The 27,023-nt window shown below is 37.6% G+C and overlaps 2 protein-coding genes across 9 annotated transcripts in view; one reads left to right on the top strand and one right to left on the bottom strand.

Annotated features, from left to right (window-relative positions):
- The window catches only part of LHFPL2 (LHFPL tetraspan subfamily member 2), a 224,969-nt gene that overhangs the window by 193,350 nt on the left and 4,596 nt on the right, over nucleotides 1–27,023 (top strand). The gene's annotated exons all lie outside the window — the stretch shown is intronic.
- Nucleotides 294–27,023, bottom strand: part of SCAMP1 (secretory carrier membrane protein 1) — a 134,557-nt gene continuing 107,827 nt past the window's right edge. For both annotated transcript variants that reach the window (XM_074282334.1, XM_074282335.1), the window contains one exon: nucleotides 294–620. In XM_074282334.1, the coding sequence (XP_074138435.1) occupies nucleotides 565–620 (56 nt within the window). In that variant the 3' untranslated portion in view covers nucleotides 294–564. The remainder of the gene's footprint in view (nucleotides 621–27,023) is intronic.

Raw genomic sequence — 27,023 nt, 5'->3', positions numbered from 1 at the left:
GCTACCTGAGGATCTTATCCACATGAAAACTACATTCTAAATTCTAACTTTCCTAAAAGATTTCCCTTTTTTTGGTCTTTCTTCTTTCTTGAATAATCCCTCCTCCCTAAAGGAATATTTCAAATTTTAAAATTGGCGGGAGGCAGAGATTCCTGTTCAGCCAGAGCACCTCTCTTGGGACCACTTCATCTCGGCTCTGAAATGTTGGAGAGAAATCTATCCCCGTTCTGTCTGTCTAGCCCAGTTGGGCCTCTGGGAGGAGAGAGTATATAAAAAAATGAACCAATTGATCAGAGAACTACTTTTCTTGTGGAAACAAGATTGCAGGGAGGCCTGGATGCCTTCTCTGTGTCCCTGACATGCAGATAGATCCACCCAGTTTCAAGTAAAGCTTTTGGCGCTGGTTCCTGGCCCTGTTGCTGTGAAATCTGCCCATGGGTGTCTGAAGCCAGCTGCCTTTGACCACTGACTTACTTCTTCAGTGCATTCGCTGGTTCTTTCCCCTCTGCCAGCTGTGTGGCTAGTCTGCATCTGGTTAACAGCAGCACAAGTTTAGCTGATGACTTAGTGCAGCTGTGACGTGTGTTCTTTGGGGTTTTCCCCCCTTGTCAGTCCTGGATCTGGAAGACATGAAAACAATTGGTGTGAGAAAGGGTTGTTACCAGAGCAAGGGAGCTTTCAGAAACAGACCCTAGATATTCATTCCTAGCTTGGCAAGCATGATAATTTTGTTGTTGTTTTTTCTTTTTAAAAGAAAAGCTTTTTCATATTTCAAGACCATACAAGAGTTAATTTTTTAATGATTAAATAAGAGTTTCATGATTAAATAGACTGTAAGCCTGTATAATCTTTGTCATCCAGAAAAGCTGGGCACGAGTATATTAATAGAAGTCATTATCTAGTATCTTGATGCTTGGTTAAAGGAAGTAAATTGGTTATGAAAGCATCTGTTTCCCAAAAGGAAATTTGGGGAAATCCTAAAGTTTGGCTAATTCAAGCCTATCTCAGTAACAATAATACAGATGAAGCTCTTAGTTCCTAAATTAACCCAAATACTAGCATTTGTCTTGAAAGCCTAAACATGGGAGTCTTTTAGTACACATTAAGCATTGATTAAGCACTTGTTTTGTACCAGACACTGTGCTAGGCAATAGAAATAGACAAAAGTGAAACAGTTCTAGACTTTAAAAAGTTTGTACTCAATAGACAATAAGCAAATAACTAAGAAACTAATGGTGTCCAGCAAGTCTTAGCTAAACTTGGGAGTACACCCAATCAAAACTGGTTAAAGAACAGTCATTTAATTGCTGTTCTCCCCCTCCCTGCACCCACATATATGGCTGAAAGAACAGCTAGTAGCTTTAGATTATTCTAGAAGTTTTCCTGAGCAAGCTCTGTTACAGATGACATTTTAATTTTCCCAAGATTCTCACATTCCATCATAGAAGGATCCTTAGAATTAACTTTTTATTTATTTGTTTGTTTGTTTTTGTAGGTGAACCTTTTTTTAAATTTTTTTAAAAATAACAGCTTTTTATCTTTTTTATTTTTAAAATAAAAATAGATTTTTAATTTTCAAAATACATGCAAAGATAATTTTCAGCATTCACCCCTATAAAACCTTGTGTTCCATATTTTCCTCCCTTCCTTTCTCCCTCTCTTCTTTCCCCCTGTCCTAGACAGCAAGCAATCTAGTATAGGCTAAATATGTGCAGTTCTTCTAAACATGCTGCACAAGAAAAATCAGATTGAAACAGGAAGGAAAAAATGATAAAAAAAAAAAAAAAAAAACAACAAGCAAGCAAACAACAACAAAAAAGGTGACAGTACTATGTTGTGATTCATTTTCAGTCCCCTCTGGCTGCAGATTGCTCTCTCCATCACAAGGCTATTGGAATTGCCTTGAATCACCTCATTGTTGAAAAGTAGCTTTTTATTTTTCAAGATACATGAACTTCTAGTTTTCAACATTCATCCTTGCAAAACTTTGTGTTCCAGTTTTTCTCCCTGCCACCCCATCTTTCCCTTCCCCTAAATAGCAAGTAATCCAATATAGGTTAAACATGTGCAATTCTTCTAAACATATTTCCATATTTATCATGCTGCATAAGAAAAATCAGATCAAAAGGGGAAAAATATAGGAAAGAAAAAATACTATTTTAAAAACAACATCTGGTTGAATAAGGTAGTTCATAACACTCTGCCTTTCAAAAATATTTCCTTTTCAAGATCTGAATGGTTTGTGTGAGATTTCCACAGCCACAGAGCCATTTTCTGGGCAGTAATATTAACAGCTCACTTTGCCAAGCACTTTATGGTTTAGTCAATCCTATAAACATTTATTAAGTATCTACTATGTGTCAGGCACTCTGCTAAGTACTGAGGATGCCCTCAAAGAGCTTACAAAGTAATAAATAGAACAAGAGTAGGGAGAAGATAGCTCATAAAAAGAAGCAGAAAAGTTGTGGGTTGTGGGAGGAGGACACCAAAGGGTATCCATAAGGCACCTTTTGTTCTGTGGAAACAGAATCCAGAAAGAGCAGAAGGTGCAAAAATGGAGTGAGCTAAGTTCAGTTTCTGCCTTCAATAAAAGAAGGCATCGGAAGGAGTTTGATACTCCTCCCCCTGCCAGCATTCCAAACTGAGAGAAGAAGGTAGTGTCAGTAAAAGATTGAGTTAGCATGGTGATAAGACTACAGGTGATGAACTTGTCCTAGAGAAGCATCTTGTTCCAATGGAACTGAAGCCAGGAAGAGAAGCAGCTACAAAGGGGACAGTTTACAAAGCACTTCTGACACAAAAACCTTGGAAGGCAATCCCTATTTTATAGATGAGGAAGCTCAGAGTAGATAAGTGATTTTAGAGTTGGAAGAGACTTTCAGGACCATATGATCTAACCCCCTCAATTTACACTTGAGGAAGCTCAGAGAGGGTGACTTAGTATCATATAGACCTAGAAAGGATTTTTTATTGTTCAGTCCTTCTTGTGATCTCTTTTGGGCCTTTCTTCGCAAAGACATTAGAATGATTTACCTTTTATTCTCTAGCTCATTTTGCATATGAGGAAACTGAGGTGAAATGACTTGCTCAGGATCACACAGCTAGTCAGTGTCTGAGGATGGATTTGAACTCAGGTCTTCAAGCTCCAGGTCAAGCACTCCTTTCATTGCTCCATCTAGCTGCCCTGAGTGCTACAAGACATCCCATGAAATGATGCTTCTTGTTTTCTTTTGTACATGTGAGCCATCATCTCCTTTGATCATTTGGTTTCATTTATCATAAGAATATAGTTGCAAAATTGGAGATTCTTTGGTCATTAAAGCTCTTCCATAGACACTATTTAATAATTTAATAATTATATTACCTTGGACATCAGTTTCTTTCTCTGTAAAGTCAGGAGATTGTACCAGATGATTACTTAGGTCCCTCCCAGTCTCAATTTACAATCTTATGTAGAGTTAAGTTAATGCTGTTAAGCTAATATTTATACATGGTTTTAAAATGACATCATTTTTATTCATCTTTGCCTTCTTTTCTACTACCAGACCTTCTGTGTCATCACAGAAGAAAAAGGGGTTGTCTAAGACCAAGGGCCATTTTTTGTTTTTCTTTGTTTTATAGGTTGCCATGGCCAAAATCCTCCTTATCCAAGGACCAGCCAACTTGTGTTTGAGTTCCTTTGTACCTAGATTATTCATCAGAGAGTAGGCTCAATCTTTTGCCAGGGCTAAACTAGATGACATCCAAATATAATAGAATCTACGAGAACTTGTACTTCATCAGTTTAGTCTTTGCAATCTCAGGGGCATCTGTATGCATATCTAGGATTTTGTGGAAGATTTGAGGCTAACGAAACTAAAAATACTAACTGTAGAAAATTTAGCAGTAAAAGCAGAGGTCATTATTCTTGGATTTTTAATAGGTCACTGAAGAGATACCTCATTTTCTAGATTGTCTGCTAGCTAAAGCTGACAATCAATAACCATTCATTAGAAGTGAAGATTAACAATTGTAAATCACAATGAAATCAAGAATATTCAAAATGCAAACCTTCAGTAATTCACAGGGGACTTGGATGAAAATTTCAGAATTATAAAAGAGCAAGACTAGAATTAAATTAGATATTTTTTTTAATATCAACCATGTATAGAGCATTTTACCAGAAACTATTAGAATGGTAATTTCTTGACTTTCTCAGCTCTAGTACATTAATAATAGGGAATCTGCGTTCTGCAAGCTACACCCTCAAGAAATAAAAATTCATCATCTATTTCAGAGAAACATAGGAACCCACCCTTATTATAAGATAACTAATTACTGCTTAAAAGCAAGTGGATCAGGCAGGCATTAATTTGAGGATGGGATCTATTTTTGAAGAATCATTTGGAAGGTCTAGAAGTAAATTATATACTATCTTAAAATTCAAACACAGCAATTGATATGCAAATAATTCATGAAGGGTAGATTGTCATGGTAACCACCTAATTACAGACATCAAATTATCACTGGTCCATGGGTGATCCATATACACATCCCATTAACAAATAATCTCCCAAGCATGGCTGTGAATATTTACTCTAACATTTCAGAATATTTTGTTTAAAGAGCCTAAGGCAGCAGTGGTCGATGCCTGAATATCATTTAAACCAATATTTTTAAAAACCTGCCTGTTTGGGGAATAACACAGCTCTGCTCATAAGGCTATTTTGATTATTTATCAAAATTTCTGCAGTGATACTACTGTAAATAATCATTTAGAGCATCCACCGCAGAGTCATAGAATTGGAGAGCATCTCAGAGCCCATTCTAGCTCAGCCTATTCTATATCAAGAACTATCCCCCCAAGCAATAACATCTCCCATATGTTGTCATTTAACCCTTTTTTGAAGACTTTCTGTAAGGAGGAACCCACTTATTGGAACATGGAGCCATATATTTGTAACTTGAAGGAACCTCAGAAAACTAGTCCAATACCCCTCTTTACTATCCCTGCCATTCTACAAATGAAGAAACTAAATAATTTATTCAAGGTCTCAAAAGCACTAAGTGTCCGAGGTTTTGAAAAAAAAACCAATGACATCATGGCGATATTGTGCATAAACTGAGATTTAAGTGAGGCAGAAATGCAAAAATCGCCAATCCCCTCTTTCTGAGTTGTCAAAGTCCAGTGGCAAGAGAAAAATCAAGAGGATCGACAATGGCTTGCAGTGGATGACCTTGGTGGCTTTAATGTCTGACCAAGCTCTAAATGCTCCACAGAGCCAGCATCAGAGGCCTTCATGGCTATTGGAACAAATCGTTCTCATTCTCTCATTCTTCTAGGGTCAATACTCTTCCTAGTATACCCAGTCCCTCCCAAGGCAGCCAATTCCACTCTTCTAGAGATGAAATGTATTTGAAGTACATTAAAAAAATAAGACAAGTATAAAAGTAATTTATGAATCAGTATGAGTAGGTGTCTGTGAGTCTAAATGGTCTGTAAATAATTCACTTTGTAGCTAAGCAATAATTCTGCATCCAAGATATTTCATACTGATCTGTCCACAGCATTAGTTCACTGTAGAGTTGAGGTCTTTAGAAACATACTGACCAAGTCTTAAAAACTGGAACCAGATTGGGACCATGAACTATTTGGCATTATCTACATTCAAACAATTCAGCAGACGAGCACTTCTTTATGAACTGAGTATCAGAATGGCTCAAATTTGGAAAAAATAATAAGTATTTCTTAATGAGTTTTGTAGACTACATTCAGTTGAGATTAGCACTTGCTCTTAAATTATCCTCATATTTAAGGTATTGCCACAACAGAATTGTTGTCTTCTCAAACCTGAAACCAGAGACTCTGGGTTTGAATCCTCCTAGTGTGGGATCTTAAATACCTTGCTTTACCTTCTGAGTTCCATTTCCTCATTTAGGAGAGTTAGCTTCGATGCCTTGTAAGACTTCTTTTTGCTCAACATCTGTGATTCAAGGATAATTTTTATCCTTACACACTTAATAGAGTAGGACATAGGTTTATAATTTTCCTAGGTTTCATATAAATCTTTTCACTGTAAGATCATAGGGTCCCATAAATAATTTTCTTCCTTCCTCTCTCCCTCTCCTTTCTTTCCTTCCTTCCTCTCTCCCTCCCTCTTTCCCTCCCTCTTTCCCTCCTTCCTTCCTTCCTTCCTTCCTTCCTTCCTTCCTTCCTTCCTTCCTTCCTTCCTTCCTTCCTTCCTTCCTTCCTTCCCTTCCTTCCTTCCTTCCTTCCTTCCTTCCTTCCTTCCTTCCTTCCTTCCTTCCTTCCTTCCTTCCTTCCTTCCTTCCTTCCTTCCTTCCTTCCTTCCTTCCTTCCTTCATGTTTTTTGGCAGGTAGACACCTATGTATTTTATACCATATGTCATTATTATAAATGGAATTCCTGCTAGATTTTGTGGGTAACATATAATAATAAATCATTATTAATAACAATTAATTGAAAATTTGTGTGAGTTTATTTTATATATTTAATTTTGCTAAAGTTGTCCATTGTTCTGACTAGTTTTTTAGTTGAAAACTAAAAACATCTTATCATTTCTGCAAAAGGTGATTTTTTTTTTGTTTCCTCATTGCCTATGCTTATTCCTTCTATGTCTTTTTCTTGACTTATTACTGCTAGCTATTGCTATTACAGCTAGAACTTCCAGTACAATATTGAATAGTAATGATGATTATGGTCATCCTTGCTTCATCCTTGATCTTACTAGAAAGATTGCTAGTTTATTTCCTGTTAAAGATAATCCTTGCTCTTGATTTTAAGTAGATACTACTGATTGTCCTAAGAAAAGATCCCTTTATTTCCATGATTCCTAATATTCTCTTTTATTTTAAAGCTGAAACATCACACTCAAGCAGAAGCACAGAATCTCAGGATAGAAGGGACACCTAGTCCAACCTTTACCTGAAAAAAGAATCCCTTCTACAATTCATTCCACTTGAGAATTCTGGTGACTAGCTTCTGAGACAGCTCATTTCCCGTTAGCAACATTCTTCTTGCTAATAACTTCTATTTACATTGAACCTAAATCTATCTCTTTAGGTAACTTCCATTCATTGTTCCTGGTCTTATCTCTTAGAGCCAGCAGAATAAGTCTTAGCACTTCATCTGCATGATGTGCTTTTTTTAATACTTGATTTTGATTATCCAAATGCCCTCATACTGTATATCTTCTTTGAGAGACATATACCTTGTTTCTTCAAATGATTATTGTATCACATGGTCTCCTATCTCTTCATCAACCTGGCCATCCTCCTTTGGATAAACTTATTGATTTCCTTTCTCAATTGCAGTGTCCAGAACAGAGCACAACATGAATTATAACCAAAAGAACAGAATGAATGGAAAGAAAAAAATCAGTTTCATAGAAATGGTCTCTTCATTCAAGGAGTTTGCAGTCTGAAATAATTACATAGATATGGACAAATACATGTCAGACAATCTCTCCTTCCATCTTTGCCATCTCTCCCCCAAGCTGAATCTTTGATTACTTTGGTCTGGGAAGAGATGGGAATAAGCATTTATGTAGTGTTTATATAGTATATATGCTCCCAGTCCTGTGCTGAGTGTTTCACAAATATCTCATTTCATTCTCACAATAACTCTGGGAGGAAGGTGCTGTTATTATCCCCATTTTGCAGATGAGGAAACTGAGGCAAACAGTGAGTAACTGACTTCTCAGAGTCACTCAGCTAGTAAGTGTCTGGGGACAAATTTGAACTCAGGCAGATGAGCCTTTCTGACACATTCCTGACTATTCACTGTACCACTTAACTGTTCTCTTAGGTAACATATACATGCTTGATTCAAGCGGGAGTCTTCTGGAATGGCAAAGAGTACAGCATAAACATGTATTGTTTGAGAGGAAAATAGTTTATTAATTGTAAACTCTTGTAAATGTGCATTTTTTGTGTGTGATGATGATGAAGATGATGATACTTTTTTAAAAATATTCATTTGGTTCCATAAGTTGAGACATACTATTTTGCTTCAGTTAATTCTTCCTGAAAGAGGTGGAATTCTGAGTTCATTGACAGAAAGGAGTTCCCTTGGCAAACTTATGGGGTGATGTAATGCCACAAGTAGGGTGCTGTTTGAGAGATCATTCTTAGGAGGCTGGATTTTGTCCAGTGGGCTATTGATGGCTTATCCTGGAAAAGAGAAATTTATTTCTCTGTGGAAAATCTGATGACTTGGAGGAATGGACTCATTTTCAGTGCTATTCCCATGGGTGGATTTATGTTTTACATTATTCCTAGACATGAACCCAGTTCCAAATGAACAAAAAAGGAACAAAAGAGAAACGTGGACAACTTTTTTCTCTGGCCTAGTAGTTTATATCTCCTACCCTGTTTTTAGGAGCATTGATAATTTCACTAAACCATCCAATCTCTTCCCTAATCTCTTTATAACCACACATTTGGGCAACATTTCTCTAATTATTAATGACTTAAAATGTGTTTTTTATGGCCTTTGATAGCTTTGATTTCTTCTTCTGAAAACTTCCTATTCACATTCTTTGACCCTTTCTTGTAGTTATTTTACAGTGATATTATATTTCATATTTGCCAAAATGCTTACAAGCTGATGAGAAAGATAATTATTGTGATGGCTAACAATGGAATTCTTCCATTTCACTTAATGAAGCAAATGAGGATTCATTGGGGAAAAAGGCAGCATAGGGAATAGAACACTGAACTGGTATGAAGTCAAATCTCACCTCTAATACCCACTAGCTAACTGATCTTAGGCAATCACTTTTAGTCTGAGAATCAATTTATTCTTCTTTAAAATGAGAATAAAATCCTAGTTCTTACCTGCAGGCTTTGAGATCCTAACAAATCATTTGAATGATCTGAATCTCAATTTATCCATCTGTAAAATGTAGGTAGCAAAAGCACCTTCTTCAGGGGGGTTTGCTAATCTCAAATGAGAGTAATATATATAAAGTGCTTGACAAACCTTATAGTACTATGTACATGGATCTATTATTATTTTTAGATTGCCTTTTCCAGAAAGTTTCACTGGCAAACTGCTGTCAGTCCAGTATGTACAGTCAGTGTTTGAGATTTAATTGAACAATGTCACAAGATGGAAAGGAAGGAACTGTGCAGATGTCTATTAAGGAACCACTTTGCTGGATGTCCAGAGACTTGACTTGTTTGTTCATTATTCTATAAGCCAGGACAGTTGCCTCAGCCCTGTAGATTTGAATGATGCTTCTATTCAAGCCAAGGGTGAGCATCTTATCCAGTATAAGTGTCCAGGGGTTTGCTGGATTCTTCTGCTTTAAAGAGAATTGGTGGGTTGGGGCTTTTTACAAGCCAGTCTACCAAACTATGCAATCTTGCCCTTCCCTCCCTTTTATTTTATGACTTTAATACATATTTATGGAACAAAACAAGCATTTTCATAACATAATACAATAAAAAAATGATCGCACATGAAACTGCAAATTTACTATACACAACTTGCTATTCCTTTCAATTATACAACAAAATTATCATTAAATTTATTTTTTTCTCCCTTTTTTCACTATCCTTCCCCACCCTAGAGATGTCTACTATTAGACCCAAGTTGGGGGGGGTTGGGGGGTATGTATGTGTGTATAAAATTAATTTGTACAAACTTCTATTAGTTCTTTCTTTGGATGCAGATAGTGTTTTTCTTCATATGTTTGCTATAGTTAATTTATTAACTATTATATTAACTATTAACTACATATAATTAACTATTACAAATTGTCAAAATTACTTATTCACTCAAAGTCATTCTTATATATTGCTGTTTTTCCTCTAATCTTCTCTTGGTTCTGTTCATTTCACTGTTCATTATTTCCTTCAAGTCTTTCCATGTTTTTCTAAGATCACTGAGCTTATCATTTCTTATATCATAGTAATATTCCATCACAATCATATATTACAACTTGGTCAGCTATTTCCTAGTTGATTAAAGAACAAATCCTTTTATACTTTTAAAAGTGACTTTACACTGGTCTTACTAATGCTATCTGCTGCCTTCAGCACTGATGCGGGACAAAAGCTGAATTTGACTACTTAGGAGAACTAGCAATCAAATGCATGGTGCCTTTAGCAAGGGCCAGCACCTCGCCATCAAAGAGGATTATGAAACACCCTCTGAGTTTTATCTAACTTAGAGGAAACTGTGGCTAATTGACTCATTGGTAGGCAGCAGACCAAGGAGTATGTAGTATTCTTCTACTTAAGTTAACTAAGAGACTGAACCAACTTCCTTATGATTTACATGGATGAAATCTCCTACCTCCAAGTTTTAGTTGTCTTAGAGAATATTTAATACTAAGGAATTTTATTAAATGCACATTCTCTAAAACTGCTGGTAGATCTTGGAAAGACGTCAATGTGCTATGCTAGAAAGACCCCAGGACTGATGGTCTGAAGGTCTGGGCTCTAGAGTCACCTTGAATGTGACCACAAATCCCTTAACTACTTGGGATCTTTTTTTTTTTTTTTCTTTTTTTCTTCTCATCTGTATGGTATGAATGGCAGTTAGGCAGAGCAGAGGACAGAGTGGACTTGTAGGGCTTGGAATGAGGAAAATTCATATTCATGAGTTCAGATCCAGTCCCAGATATTTACTAGCTGTGTGACCCTGGGCAAGTCACTTAAAAAATATTATTAGCCATGTTATAAAAAAACAAACAAACAAAAAAAATTTTTTTTATTCATTTTTCCAAATTATCCCCTCCCTCCCTTCACTCCCTCCCCTCGATGACAGGTAATCCCATACATTTTACATGTGTTACAATATAACCTAGATACAATATATGTGTGTTAATACCATTTTCTTGTTGCACATTAAATATTAGCTTCCAAAGGTATAAGTAATCTGGGTAGATAGACAGTAGTGCTAACAATTTACATTCACTTCCCAGTGTTCCTTCTCCGGGTGTAGTTATTTCTGTCCATCATTGATCAACTGGAAGTGAGTTGGATCTTCTTTATGTTGAAGATTTCCACTTCCATCAGAATACATCCTCATACAGTATTGTTGTTGAAGTGTACAGCGATCTTCTGGTTCTGCTCATTTCACTCAGCATCAATTGATGTAAATCTTTCCAAGCCTCTCTCTATTCCTCCTGCTGGTCATTTCTTACAGAACAATAATATTCCATAACCTTCATATACCATAATTTACCCAACCATTCTCCAATTGATGGACATCCATTCAACTTCCAGTTTCTAGCTACAACAAAAAGAGCTGCCACAAACATTTTGGCACATACAGGTCCCTTTCCGCTCTTTAGTATTTCTTTGGGATATAATCCCAATAACAGCAATGCTGGGTCAAAGGGTATGCACAGTTTGACAACTTTTTGGGCATAGTTCCAAATTGCTCTCCAGAATGGCAAACAAAAAATTTTTTAAAGTTAAAAGTATGGTTTGATCTATATTTAAACTCAGTTTTTTTCCCCTCTCTGGAGGTAAATAATCATTTTTCATCATAAGTTCTTAAAAATTATCTCATGTTGCATTCTTTCAAAATATCTCACCATCCTATCCTTCTTGTAAATATTTTTCAGTGGCTCACTATTTGAGCAAGTCACTTAATCCTGTTTACCTCAGTTTCCTCATCTGTAAAATGAGCTGGAGAATGAAATGGCAAACCAGTCCAATATCTTTACCAAGATAATCCCAAATAGGGTCACAAAGAGTCAAACATGATGAATGAGTGAACAACAACAACTTAAGATAAAAGGTCAGATAAAAACTCCTGTAAAGTCTTCTGCATCCCCTTCAGTCAGCAGTTCTTAAATTATAATCCATAAATTTATAATCTTTTGATAACATGTCAATGTAAAAGATTTATTTTTTAATTGTATGTTTTATTTCATACATTTAAAAACAATATTCTGAGAAAGATCCATGATACACAAAAAATGTTAAGAACTGCACCATGTGAGGGCAGCTAGGTGAATAGAGCACCAGCCCTGAAGTCAGGAGGATCTGAGTTCAAATCCAGTCTCAGACACTTAACACTTCCTGGCTGTGTGACCCTGGGTGAGTCACTTAACCCCAATTGCCTCAGCAAAAAAAAAAGAAATTTTAAAAAGAACTGTACCATGTGACCTTTCCCTGATCAGATCTGATTCGTGCTTTTGTACCCATAGCATGTCCTAATTAGTTCTCTGTTTACCTGTATCCATTTCTAACCATCCTTAGTATTTTCTAACTTCCTGCAGTTGGAGACCAATATCTTATTTGGATTTGTATCTCCCACGTCTAGTTTACTCCATTAATCTGCTTCTTTATTTTTTAACCAGTATCAAATGGTTTTTATAAGTGCTGCTTTTTAATATATTTGGAGGTCTAGAAGTGCCTTCTCCCTTCATCCCTGCCTCTTTTCATTATTTCCTTCTTATTCTAGACCTTTTGTTTTTCTCCCTTTCCCTTCAGTACCAAGAAAAGACATTGCCTTTTTTTAAACACTAGATAAATTATTGTTCAAGAAAAGAATAAATGAAGGATTGATACAGTGCTGACATTTTATGGTTTTGATGAATTCCCTACCCACTCCTTGGATTAAAATATTTGTCTTAACATGATTCTAGGATAGTAGGGAGAAATAGGCCCTAAGAAATTTCTGGTAGTTTAGTGGTCATAGTTTTTTGGGTTGCAGAGTTCCAATAGTGTCATGGTCCTTGGATCTTTGCTTAGTGCCTGCCGACATTGAATCTCAGGAGAAAGAAGAAGAGGAGTAATTCCGGAATCTGCTAGTGACTGAATGGCAACCCCTAGTTAAGGATCCTGACACTTGGGGATGGGAAACCCTAAGGGCAGTTGTGAATCTGTCCTTCTCCAGTGGATTCCGTGGAATATATTGCATAGAAACCAAATTAAGGGCCAAAATCAGGGTTGAAGGCTAAGTCCTTTAAAAGGCATCACAGGGACGGGGAGGGTTCAGTAGAAAAGAGTTGGTGAAGGGTATCATGACTTCAGTGCTCCATGTCGACCTGAGCCACACAGGGAGGGTTTTGCCTTCAGCAGGGTCACCAAGGGAACAAGATCACCGTAGCATCTATCAAAGAGCATTTTGGCAGGTCTGATCTTTGGCCTGTAACCCCCATTGTCTGGCATTTAAAGTTCATAACCAGTTTGCTCGGAATTCCCTCTTTTTTCCCCTCTATTTCTCAAGGAATGCAGGAATACTTAAGAGGGTGAATCTTTTGTTAAAAGACAGACCTCCTGGGTGCTGACAAGAGGCTGTTTCAGTTGGGGAAAAATGAGTTGTAGGACATGATTCAGATTCAGGGAAGGAAAAAAATAGAAGCTAGAGCCATGATGTCAGGATGATAATCGACACTTTCCTCATTATAATCATTTCGCCAAAACAAACAGCATAAAAGAGGAGCAGCCCTGGAATCATTTGTGGCTTTTCTCCATGATGGGGGGAGGCTTCACCCCAGTTGCTGGATGCTGTTACTCCCTGCTTTCCTCTCCCAATTGGAAGCCAAATGTTTCTGGGCAGGCTGATGGGTATTGGGAAGGTCACCCATTCACAAGTCACTCTTTGATGAAGATGTAGCAAGGCAAATGCTCATTCATTTCCCCAAGTGCAAGAGTCAGATTTCATTCTAGAACAGCTGCAGGAGTATGGATTAAGCCTGGGAAGAGGGTGGATAGCGGTTACTTAGGTCTAGTGAAGCACTAGGAGGCCTGAGTTGGCCATGAATCACTCATATCCTAATGGCTTGTAAAGAGACTAAGTCAGTTACGACTCAGCCTTTGGAGCAGACCTGGACTTAATTTTACCTCTAACATGATTCAAGGTGGTCAGTAGGGAATTTTCTAAGGCTCCCTCAGCCTAAATTCTCTTTCTTCCTTGCTTTTTTAGAGGTAATCCAGATTGAGTGATTTGCCTAAGATCACACAGGTAGTGTGTCTGAGACTGGATTTGAATGCAGGTCCTCTTAACTCCAACACTAGTACTTTGTTCTCTCTCTCTCTCTCTCTTTCTCTCTCTTTATGAAAGCTTTTTATTTTCAAAACATATGCATAGATAATTTTCAACATTCACCTTTGCAAAACTGAATTCCAAATTTTTTCTCCCTCCTTTCCCCCCCAACTCCTCCCCTAGAAACAATATATGTTAAACATGTATATATATATTTCTACAGTTATCATGCTGCACAAGAAAAATCAGATCAAAAAGAAAAAAATGAAAAAAGAAAACAACATCAAAAAAGTGAAAATACTATGTTGTGATCCACGCTCAGTCCCCACAGCCCTCTCTCTGGATGCTGATGGCTCTATCACAACCATTGGAACTGAACTGAATCATCTCGCTGTTGAAAAGAGTCACATCCATCGGAATTGATCATCGTATAATCTTGCTGCACCTATTTCTGTTGACTATTTCCGGGTACCCAAGTTCACAAACGTATCATCCTTTTGGACCTCTCTGAAATCTTTGACACTACTACTCATCTTCTCCTTGATATTCTCCTCATTTTAGAGATATTACTTTCTCTTGGTTCTCTTCCTACCTCCTTGATGGTTCCTTCTCTGTCTCTTTTGCTGGATCCTCATCCAGATGAAAACCTCTAACCAGGAGCCCTCTTCTCTTCTCTCTCTATACTACTTCATCTGGTGAGTTCATCCAGTTCCTATGCATTTAATTACTATCCCTGTGCTAATGATTCTCAGATCTACCTATCCTGTCCCAATCTCTGCTTACCACCAATCTTGAATCTCCAACTACCTTTCAGATGTCTAGAACTAAATGTCCAGTAACATCATAATCTCATCATTAACTGAACTCATTATCTTTCCCCTTAAGCCTTCCCCTTACGAACTTCCCTATTCCTGTCAAGGGTAATACCATCCTCTCAGTCCTGCAGGCTTGCAACCTAAATGTCATATTCAATTCCTCACTATTATCTCTTAAAATTCACATCCAATCTGTTGCCCAGAGTCTGTCAAATTCACCTTTGCAACACGTTGCAAATATTACTTCTCTCCCCTAATACTGCCACCATCCTGTGCAGGCACTCATCACCTCACACCCGCAATATTACAGGTAGTGGGACTGCTTGCCCCAAATCTACCCTCTATTCAGCCACAAAAATGACTGACCTAAAAACAGGGTCTGATCACGTCTTCTCCCCACTCAGTAAATGCCAGACACTCCAGGTTAAGACAATTAAATAGGCATTTCTCACCTCCAAATCAAGTACAAAATTCTCTGGTTGACTTTCAAAGCCCTTCCTAACCCAGCCTCCTCCTAGCGTTCCAGTTTTCTTATACCTTTCTCCCTGAGATGTACTCTATTGTCTGGTCATACTGGCCTCCTGGCTGTTCCATAAACAAAATATTTTATCTCTTGGCTCCGGGTATTTTTTTTGGCTGTCCCTCATGCTGGAATGTTCTCTCTCTTTCATGCCATCTACTGACCTCCCTGGCTTCGTTCAAGTCCTAGCTTAAATCTCATCTTTTGTAGGAAGCCCTTCCCAATCTTTCTTAATTCTAGTGCATTGTATAATCTTGCTGCTACCCCATGATCACAGTCCTGAGTTTTCTATCTCTGCACTTTTGCCTTTCACTATATTTGGACTCCATCTCTACATCCTTTGGTGGAAATAGAACTCATCTTGTAAGTCTCCACTCAAATACTATTTCCCCTTAAAAAGCCTTCCCTGAGGCCCCCCCCCCCGCCCCGCTAAAAGAGCTCCTTTTCCTGAAGTCATAGAATTTTGTGAATAAAAAAGTAGCAAGAATTTATATAGCGATTTAAATTTTGCAAAGTGTTTTACAGATGTTATCTTACTTCATCCTGGAAGTAGATGATATTATTATCCCCATTTTACAGATGAAGAAACTGAGACAGAGAAAGGAGAAGTGGCTTGCCTAGGATCACACAAGTGTTTCCAACCTTTCTTCTATTGCATTCTGTATTTATATGTTCCACTCCTGAAATCAGGAAACTTTTTCATGAGTTCAAATCTGACCTCAGATACTTACCAGTGGTATAACCCTGGACAAATCACTTAACCTGTTTACCTGTTTTCTCTTCTGAAAAATGAGCTAGAAAAGGAAATGGCAAACCACTCCAGAGATTTGCCCAAATGAGGCTGTGAAGAGTCAGACACGACTGAAAAATTAAAAGTCACAGAATTTTAGAACTTTAGATATAATTTCATCCAAAACCACCAGTCATTAAATTTAGAACTTTAGACATAGTATCATCCAAAACTACCAGTCATTGAATTTAGATCCTTAGATATAGTATCATCTGAAACCACCAGTCATTGAATTTAGAACTTTAGATATAGTATCATCCAAAACCACCTCATTTTATAGATGAGGACACTGAAGAGCAGGTCCAGGATCTTGCCAAAAATCACATCCAAGATCATGGTGAGGACTAAACTAGATTAGAATCTTTTTCTTGGCCCTTAGCCTGGTGCTTTCTAGTTCACCACACTCACTGCCTCTTTGTTTCCAAGACAGCAGGAAACATACTAGGACCTAGCACAATATATTCACCATAAGAAACATAAATTGAAAATACAGTATTTGGATGGCAGGAGTTGCTCCTCAGATCTGGAGATTTCAAGTCTAAAGCTACAGGAGAAGGGCAAAAATACAACCTCTCAAGAGCACCTGTCTCCTCTTTGCCTCTTCTCATTCTTCCATCATATAGAAGCTACATAAGAAAATGCATCTTTGTCAATTGAAAGATGGCTTAATACAGATTAACAATTTCACAAGTTTTTCAACAGTGCTATAAAAAAAATCATCCGAAGCCAGACTACTCATTTGGGCCAAAAAAAGTTGCTGAAACCAACAAAACTGCCCAGAAATAAATAGATAACACTGATTGGCGATGTAGACTAGTTGTGAAACCTAAATTCTTTCTTTCTATTTCCACACAGATAATTCTTCCTAAAATTGGGCCATAGGATGTTAAGAGTTGGAAAAAGTGCTGACTCTTCCTACTACTTCCCGCACTTCCAGAGTTCGAGATTAACCTCATCAAAGAATTTGCATTTCCCAATGATATAAAAAATTATTTGTTACAAGGCTCTTTGGGAAAAGAGAGGGTTATGGAGAAATTTAGGCAAAATTTAAAAACAAGCAAGGGCAGCTAGGTAGCACACTGGATAGAGTTCAGGGCCGGAAGAATTCAAATCCAATCTAAGACACAACTAGTGTGATTCTGGGCAAGTCACTCTACTTTGCTTGCCTCAGTTGTTTCATCTTTTAAATAAGCTGGAAAAGGAAATGGCAAACCACCCCAATAGCTTTGCCAAGAAAACCCCAAATGAGATCACAGTCATTATTTTTTGTTCTCTCTTCCCTAATTGGAACCTAGAAATTGTGGCAGGATATTAGACTACTGGACTATGCCCGCTTTATGGAAGTGTTTAGCTAATTTTCTCTTTTATTTTGTGGTGTTTATTTAAATTTTCTTTCTTGCTTTGTCCCAATGTCATGGGACAGATGTGATACAACATTGTATATATGACACTGGGTGTGCCATCTGAGGTCCCTCCAGAGCCAGGTAGCTGCTTCTGACCAAGAGCAGTGCAGGGAGGGTTGGGGACTGGTTTCCATGGTCAGACCAGCAGATCTTCCTCCTATCATTGAAAATTACCATGACTTAGTCTATTTCCAAAGATAATTTAGGAAAAAAAGGAAAAGAATCTATATGTTTGTAGCAGCTTTTTTTTTTTTTTTTTTTTTTAGCTTAGCAAAGAACTGCAAACCACAGGGATGGCTGTTAATTAGAGAATGACTGAACAAGTTATGGTATAAGATTGTTATGCTATAAGAATTGATAAGCTCAGGGCAGATGGATGGCAAAATAGATAGAGCACCAGCCCTGAAATCAGGAGGACCTAAGTTCAAATTTGACCTTAGATACTCAATACTTTCTGGCTGGGTGTCCCTGGGCAAGTCCCTTAACCCTAATTGCCTTACCTCCTTCCAAAAAAAGAGAAAGCAATGATAAACTCAAGGATTTTAGAAAAACAATGGAAAGACTTGCATGAAATAAAGAGTAAAATGAACAGAACCATTATATAGAGTAATAGCAATGTTCTTTTAGAACAACTTTTGAGTGATTGTTATTTTAAATATTATTAATATCCAAATTAGCTATAATTATAAATTACATAAACTATGATTATAAACATTATATAAATTAACTGGAAAAGACATATAAAGATGCTATTTGCATCCAGTGAACCTAGAAACTAATGAATAGATGTACAGAATAATTTTGCATGCATATATGTACATATATATACAAACATATACAGCATATATATGAATATATAATATGTATATATAGCATATATAGACATATTTGTGTCTCCTAGTAGTCATCTTTATGGTGAGGGAAGGAGGGAAGAAAAAATGTACATGGTAATTTTATTGTATTTTTGAAAGGAATAGCAAGTTGTGCATAGTAGATTTGCAGTTTCATATGCAATCATCATTTTATTGTACCGTGTTATGGAAATGCTTGTTTTATTCTATAAATTAAAAAGAAAATTTTAAAAAGAAAGAAAAATACATATGGGTTCCGCCCACTAGAAATTACAGGCATTTATTTCAACGAAAATCGGAACCATTTCTGAATCATCCACATAGCACTTTTCCTGCTGAGGAGGTTACCTGAGGCACTGAACCTTTCTGTAAATCCTTGCCTGCCTTGGGAAAGAAAGGGAAACACTTAGTGAGAAGGCAAAGCCAAATGTTCCAGTGGGAAGGTGCAAATTGTTTCCTTGTGATACTCTGAAGTCTGCTAAAAGCTAAATATTTTATTTGCTTTCCTAGTCAGAAGTTGGATTTTTCTTGGTTTGGATGTACTATTTACTTACGTGTGATCTTGGTCAGTCTGTCAGCCAGCAAGGATTTGTTAAGTGTCTATGGGGCGAGCACTATGCTAAGCCCTGGGAATCTTGGTTATTGTTGCTGTTGGTCCTTAGTGCCTGAAGAGGACCATGATGTTGGGGAGCTGATGCCATGACATGCAAGGGAATTGGATTGACATAAGGGAGGGCTGGGTAAGGTCATCTGCCTCACTTTTCCCTCCAGAGCCATCTGGGTCCAATGGCCAGGTATGGATCAAGATGCTTGGAGGTAAAGATGGAAAAGACAAAAAGTAGTTCCTGCCCTCAGAAGGAGAGGAGTCATTTGATATTGGTGCTGGAAGCCTATTTCCTCCTCTACAAAATGAGGTGTTTGGATTGGATCTTGGACTCTGCCAGTTCTTGACCTCTGGCTGACAATTCCAGCCAAGGGCCTTAAAGGAATGACCCTTCTTGGTCTGTGTGGCACTCCACCATTCCTAGAAACAGGAATTGTTCAAGTGTGGACAGTGGTCACCAGTGAAAACAGGAGCAGCTTCCTTCCACCAAAATAGCCCAGCCCCTGCAGCCTCCTGACAAGGCGCTCACGCTGTTTGCTTGGGCTGTTTGCCCAGGATACTTTAGTCTTCTTAGCTCTCCATTCACAACTGCACACATTCCCTTGCTTGGTTTTTAGGTTGTGGTTTTTTTCCTTCGTTCTTATATGCATTCTCTTATAGGCTTGTCAAAATCTAGGATGAGGCTTTAAATAGGCTTGTAGGCACTGAACCATAAGATAAGAACCTGTCTTCTTTCATCATGAATTGAGGCCAGCAGCAGATAGAGCTCAGGGGCTGGAGTTAGGAAGACCTGAATTCAAATCTGTCCTTAGACATGTATTACCTTATGATTCTGGGCAAGTTGCTTTCTGATGCTCGTCTCAGTTCCTCATCTGTAAAATGGGCTGGAGGAGGAAATGCCAAATCATTCTAATATCTTTACCAAGAAAACCCCAAGTAGGGTCACTAAGAGTCAACTGAAATTATTCAACAACACTGCTGCCTTAAACTTTGCCTTGGTTGTCAGTAGAATGGAGATGACCAGAGACAGCATTTCCCAGGAAATTGGAATGTTCTGCATGTGCCATCAGAGTAAGCCATCAGTAAAGATGGGAGTGGGAGGAGGTGGGAGAAAAATTCCTTGTTAGCCTAATCCATATCCAGAAGTCACTAGGTAGCCATGCTCCAATCCTAAGGGCCCTTGACATTGCCCTTGAAATTGCCACCCTCCTAAGCCTGGAACAGGCACAAGGATTGTAGCTCCATGCTTTTGCTTCTGGCACATATTAAAACACATCCATCTTTTTGCTGGGCTTGTTTAAATCATGTGAGGCAAATTAAGTGCAGAATTAATTTTTAATCAAAGCCACAATTCACACTTAGAGACAGACATGGTGGGATTTGGTCTTTCTGAAGGATTAGGGCCTGGGCCAGGTCAAGGATTCATAGTAAGACTGTGTGTAGATTTCTGGGCTTTAGAGCATTACCCAGAATGCACAAATCTCGGGGAAAAAGACAAGACCTGCTTCCTCTTTTCATATTACAATTGGTGATATGGGGCACATGTGGTGCCCCAGGGCAAGGGAGCATCCTTAGGGAAAGCCAGAATTCTCCCTCAATTCTCCCTCAAAGCCAGCTTCACTGCCCCCAGTTATATTCTGTACCTGGAGCTGAAAATTGATGCAATTTCTTAGAAAGTACAAGTCTTCTTTGGGTGAGCTGATTAAAGATTCTGGCAGGGCTTGGGTAAAATTGGGCATTGAGTAAAATATTAGGCCAGACTGGCTGAGAAAAAGCCACTTAGTTACTAATTTTGTTTCCTACAAAGGATTACTCATTCTTCCATTTAAATGGTGTATTTCTAGCCTAAACTCAAACTGATTTCCTTCCTGTACTCTATACTATAGACAAACTGGATTATTTCCTTTTAAAAAAATTTTTTTTCAATAGTATTTTATTTTTTCAAATACATAAAAAAATATTGTTTTCAATATTCATTTTTGTAAGATGGTGTGTTCCAAATTTTTCTCCCTCTCTTCCTTATTTCCCTCTTCCCCAAGACAATAAGCAATCTGATTTTGGTTACATGATTATTTCCTATTCTGAGAAAAATTTCCTCATTTTCTATCTCTGGGCCTTTGCTTACATAATTCCCTAGACTCAGAAATTTCCTTCCCAGGAATGTGGAATGGGTGATTTGGCATGTGAGAACCCTAAGTTTCTAGTCTTTTAGCCCATTGAAAACCCTATGAGGCAACTGGTGGTACAGTGGATGAAGCCTACTTGAAGTCATCTTTATGAATTCAAATCTGGCCTCAGACAGTTACTAGCTTTGTGACCCTAATCAAGTCACTTTACTCTGTGGCCTCAGACTCCCATCTATAAAAGGAGTTGTAGAAGAAAATGGCAAACTACTTAAGTATCTTTGCCCCCCAAAAAACCCAAATGGGTTCATGAAAACAACAAAGAAAATCTTTCCCTTTATCTGCCCCCAATTTCTAGTTGTTAAAATAACAACCAAAGTCGTTTATGTGATTTTCCCCAATAAAGACATCCTTATTTTCCCAAATTAGCCAACTAGTTTTTCAAAGCTTTTAACATACAAAAATAATGAAATAATGGGTCTGATGTGTCTATGGGCTTATCATTTGAATTCTCTAGGACTTAATTCCCACATCTGTAAATTGCAGAGGTTGGATTTTAGGGACTTATAATCTGTTTTGGAAGAACAGAGGCCATTTGGTTCATATGCTTACATGTAAACATTAAGAGAGAACACAGCTGGTTTGTTCATATGTCAGGCTGCTAGATTTCTGAAGAACAGTCTGACAAATTAATGTTTGATGAGACTTCACCATGTTCTATCACTTCGGTGTTTTACAGTCTGGCCTCAGCTTACCCTAGGGATGAATTTTATTTTACACATGAGTACTTCTACGGTGGACTCTGTCCTTTGGCTTGACTTTGGGGACACACCCCAGCATCCTTTGCATTTCTGAAAGATGTTTTGACTTTCTGCATAGACCAAACCAAGTCCTCTTGATCCATTGGGTAGGAGGAAGAAGGCCATTCAGAAGGCCATGGCAGCCGGCAGTGACAAGAATGCTGGAGTTAGATTACACTGTTGAATAACAACCCGTGGGTTTTCCAAGGTGAATCTTAGGAATTGTACAGTAATATACAATCTTTCATTTCCAAGGGTCTGATAGCCAGATGCCATAACTTCGGTTCTTTCTCTGCCAGATGTCTCACATTTTCGTGCCTCCCTGATTCATCTTTACTGTCCTTATCCATTTCCTGAATCCTCAGTTTAATGACTCATGTAGCTCCATTCTAAGGGAGAATTGGATACAATTCATTTCTATATCACAGCCCTTTTTGGGGTGGTGTAATTTGTGACTGTGCATGAGAGAACCCTTAGGCTTTAGACTTTTGATCAATTGAAATAACCCTACAAAGTCCTCTGAATCCATCCTGTAGCAGGTACCATTTTGTAGACTTTAAGAACTACAAGAAACTAAAGATCAACTGATCCAACTCCCTCATTGTTGATCAATCGCTTCAAGTTGTATCCAACTCCTCATGACCCCATTTGGATTTTCTTGGCAAAGATACTGGAGCAATTTGACATTTCTTTCTCTAGCTCATTTTATAGATAAGGAAACTGAGGTTCTGGCTTGCCCAGAGCCACCCAGCTGGGAAGTGTCTGAGGTCAAATTTAAACTCAGGAAGATGAGTCTTCTTGACTCCAGGCCCCTCATCACCTAGCTGCCTTTGTCTCATATCACAAAATAAATAAGCGACAAAAAAAGGCCCAAAAACCTAAACTCAAAAAGATGAAATATCTTGTCGAACATGGAGCCACGCTAGGTGATGCAGTAGATGAGCACCAGCCCTGAATTCAGGAGGACCTGGGTTCACACACTTCCTAGATGTGTGACCCCGGGCAAGTCACTTAACCCCAATTGCCTGAGCAAATACATACATACATAAAAATCCAGATCTCATCCTAGAGTCAGTCCTAGAGAGAAGGGACCTTGAAGGCCATGTAGTGTAGAACTCTCTCATTTTACAGATGAGGCAGCCTCAAGAGGCTAACTTGTCCAAGTCAAATAATACACAGGTACTAATTAAGGTGGGAATAGAGCCCGTGTTCATGAGCTAAAAGATCCCCCCGGTCTTTTCCCTCTGTCCCATCAACATATGTAGTTAGGAGAATGGACTCAATGTAACCTACTTCTATTACCTTGACTGTGATGCATGATGCTGCTGAGAGATTAACTCACCAAAATGCCCTAGGAGTTAGGAAGGCAGCAAGCAGTCTCTCCCAGCTCAAGGAAGCTAGGTGGCACAATGAATAGAGTGCTGGATTTGGAATTAGGAAGGCTTGAGTTCAGATCCTACACTTAATTTGCTATAAGATCTTGGAAAGTCTCTGTTTCAGTTTCCTTACTGTATAAAGTGGGGCTAATAATAGTTCCTACTTCAGAGGACTATTGGGAGGATTAAACAAGTTAACATATATAATAAATCTTAAAGTAAGCAAATGTATATAGTTCTTGCTATGTGCCAGCTGCTTCCCAAATGTCACTTGATTCGCACAATAATCATGGGAAATTGCTATAATTATCTCTTTTATACATGAAGAAATTGAGGTAAAGTGACTTGGCCAGCATCATGCAGCTAATATAAGTGTATGACTCTGGATTTGAACTCAAATCTCCCTGCCTTCATACTTAGCACTCTAACCACTGTACAAACTAGCTACCTCTAAAGTACTATGTAATACTTATATACTTATGCTATATAATAATATACTTTGCAAAGTACTATGTAATACTTAACATACTTATAGTACTATAATAGTTAACATACTATAGTACTTATAATATAGTACTATATAATACTTAATATTATAAGTGAAAAGCTGAGGGCTAGGGTGGGGTCCTAGCATCAGCTACAAACACAATACAATTATGAATTCAGTTAAGAACTCCATGGAATAGGAGTTACCATTAAATGTTTTACATTCAAATTTCCTCTGTATAACAAACTGCAAATCTGTATGTGCTAAATGAATCAAAAGGATTTCAGTCCAAGTGAGAAAACTAACAAAGATATAGGAGCAGAAATAAGTTTATGTCAAGATTTCTCCTGCAGGAGCTTATTTCTAACTCCAGGATGTTGTTACAGGTTAGAAATATGAAAAGAGAAATAAGAATACTTGGGTATAGCTTGTAGGAGGAAAGGCCTTATTTTGTCTTTACTTGACCTGAGCCACTTCTGGGCTGGGAAAAAAAAATACAGAAGGAATGATACTTATTCATGCCCCCTTGCCAAGAGAAAATTCTGCAAGAACATTATATGCCCAAGTAAGTCCCTCTTCAAAACTTAAATCAATTCCCTTCCATTCTGACTTTGACCAAATTTACTTTCTACATAGTATGAATTTAATGTATCCATCCTACAGTAAGGGTTTTGTTAGATAAGAGCAGACTGAGTTCTGTTTCCCATTAGTAGATCTTGATTTTAAAAAAATAAATAAATAAAATAGAGCAGTTGGTGGCAAGAGTGAATAAAACACTGGACCCTAAAACCAGATCTGAGTTCAAACCTTTCTTCAGACACTAGCTGTGTGACTTACCCTTGAGTTGTCCCAGTTTTCTCATCTATAAAGTGGGGATGAGCACCTATCTTACAAGGTTGGTGTGAGGATCGGAGTGAATATTTGTAAAAAGTACTTAGCTATAAGAAATGATGTGCTCAATGATCTCAGGAAAAACAAGGACAGACCTGCATGAAATAATGAAGAGCAAAATGAGCAGAACCAAGAGCACATTGTTTAAGAACAACTTTGAGTAGCTAAGTCATTTTGACATATAAATATCCAAATTATGAAGACATTTGAAGAAAGATGCTATCTGCATACAGAAAAAGAACTGGAAATATATGTAATAGATATATAAAATAAGTTTATATATATGTGATAATTTTACATACATAATATACAAATTTATATTTTATATATGCACATATGTGTATATGCATATATATATATATATATATATATATATATATATATATATATATATATATATATATATATATATGTCTGTATGTGTGGTTTGTACTTGGTTCATGAACAGACCACCAGGAAGGTGATTCCATGACAAACAAATGAGAAATTAAGTGTGGGAGAGCTGGGGAAAGTCACCTCCTTCACTTTCTTCTCCAGTCATCTGAGTCTAGTGGCCAGATACAGATCAGGACATATGCATACCTACATACACACACATATCCCTATATGTATCTCTAAGGTAGGTGGGAAAGAAGGGAAAAAAGAAAAAAAAAAAATTACATGGAAAGAATAGCAAGTTGTAAATAATTGATTTGCAGTTTCACATGTAATCATCTTCTAATTATGTGTTATGAAAATACTTGTTTATTCCATAAATTAAAAATAAAATAATTTAAGTCTTTAGAATAGTATCTGGCATGTAGTAGGTGCTATATAAATGTTTCTTTCCTTCCCACCATCTTTAAAAAAAAACAAAAAAAAACAAAAAACACTTCTCAGCTAAGAGCTGGGACTTGTTCTCTTTGAATCTACAGAAAAAAAAATAGTTCCTCAGTAATGATTTGGTGTACAATGAATACTCAAATTGATAAGTAGGAGAGATGAGTGTTTATTCTGCTGTCATGGCTGGTGTGCTCAGCAGGATGAAAACAAGAGTTCCTCTCTTCTCTTCATAACACGAAGCCGTATTTTATGCTCTGTTCAATCTCGGCATCCAGAGAAGCACCACCACACGGAATTTGCAATTTGTTTTTTTATTGTGTAGGCAAACGATGCAGAAATCTGTCTGAACACTAGCTTGCAGTTGTTAATGAATGTCCCACAGAGACAGCATCTTATTGACATGAAGCAGAGAAGGCTTTTCTCATCCATAAAATGGGGTTAATCACATTTGTACTACCAGCCTGGAAGGGCTGGTGTGAACCAAATCCTTTGTAAATTTGAGGGCAATGATTAAGCTCTAAAAGGGATTTTAGAAACCTTATAATCCAACACTGAGTAAGTGGATGGCATGGTAAGTAGTGCTAGACTTGGAGTTAGAAAGATCTGAATTCAAATCCTCCCTCACATAATTACTAGCCATGTGATCTTGGGCAAAACATTTAACATTTCAGTGCTTTAGCAGAGTAAGCTGGAAAATTAGTTGGATTCAGTGCTCTCTGACATCTCTGGTAGGTCTAATATTTTTTTTAAATAAATAAAATAAAAATAATTTAAAAAAAATAAATAAAATGGTAGGTCTAATATAACAAAATCTCTAATTACTGGTCTCCCTGGCTTCCTTTAAATTCCAATAAAAATTTCACCTCCCACAGGAAGCCTTCCCCAGAGCCTTCTTAATTCCAGTGCTTCCCTGTTAATTATTTCCTATTTATTCTGTACATAACTTATTTTACGTGTTGTCTCCTTCATAAGATTGTAAGCTCTTTGATGGCAGGAACTGTCTTTTGTATCTTTGTATCCTCCAAGCACTCATTACAGTCCTAGCAGAGTGTGCTAGGTGCTTATTAAGGGTTTATCGAATGAATAAACAACTTTTTAATCCCCCCCAAAGACAAAAATCCAAAACAAATTCTGAATCTAGGACTTCATTTCTCTAAGTACAGTACCCTTTGCATTGCACCACGCTGTGCTACAGAAAAGGGAGCCATTACACCTTTATCTTTTGTTTGGGTAATTAGCAGTAATGTGCTGCAAGCTGGTAAACTGAACCCTAACGTTAGAAGGACACTACTTAGGTCCCCAAGAGAATCTCTGCAGTTTCCATCTGCTCTGTTAGGATGTCCCTCCAACAGCAGGCCCGAGTAATGAATGGGTAATGGTGAAAGGGATAATGGTGTAGCCAAACAACCTTCCAGTCATAATGGGAGGGAACCGAATAGACTTCTGGTAGCTGCTCAAAACCAACAATCCGTTAGAAGTCTGAGTCTCCAGCTGTCTGCTGCGTAAAGAATACCATCAATTGTAAGGATCTTCGGTGGTTGTCCACCATCATTATTGGGAACCTTTGATAATCATGTTTCTATAGC

This window comes from Sminthopsis crassicaudata, chromosome 1 (assembly GCF_048593235.1).
Source record: "Sminthopsis crassicaudata isolate SCR6 chromosome 1, ASM4859323v1, whole genome shotgun sequence".
In the NCBI taxonomy this organism is placed as follows: Eukaryota; Metazoa; Chordata; class Mammalia; order Dasyuromorphia; family Dasyuridae; genus Sminthopsis; species Sminthopsis crassicaudata.
Note: the sequence above shows the minus strand (reverse complement) of the source record. Positions and strands in the feature narration are given on the sequence as shown.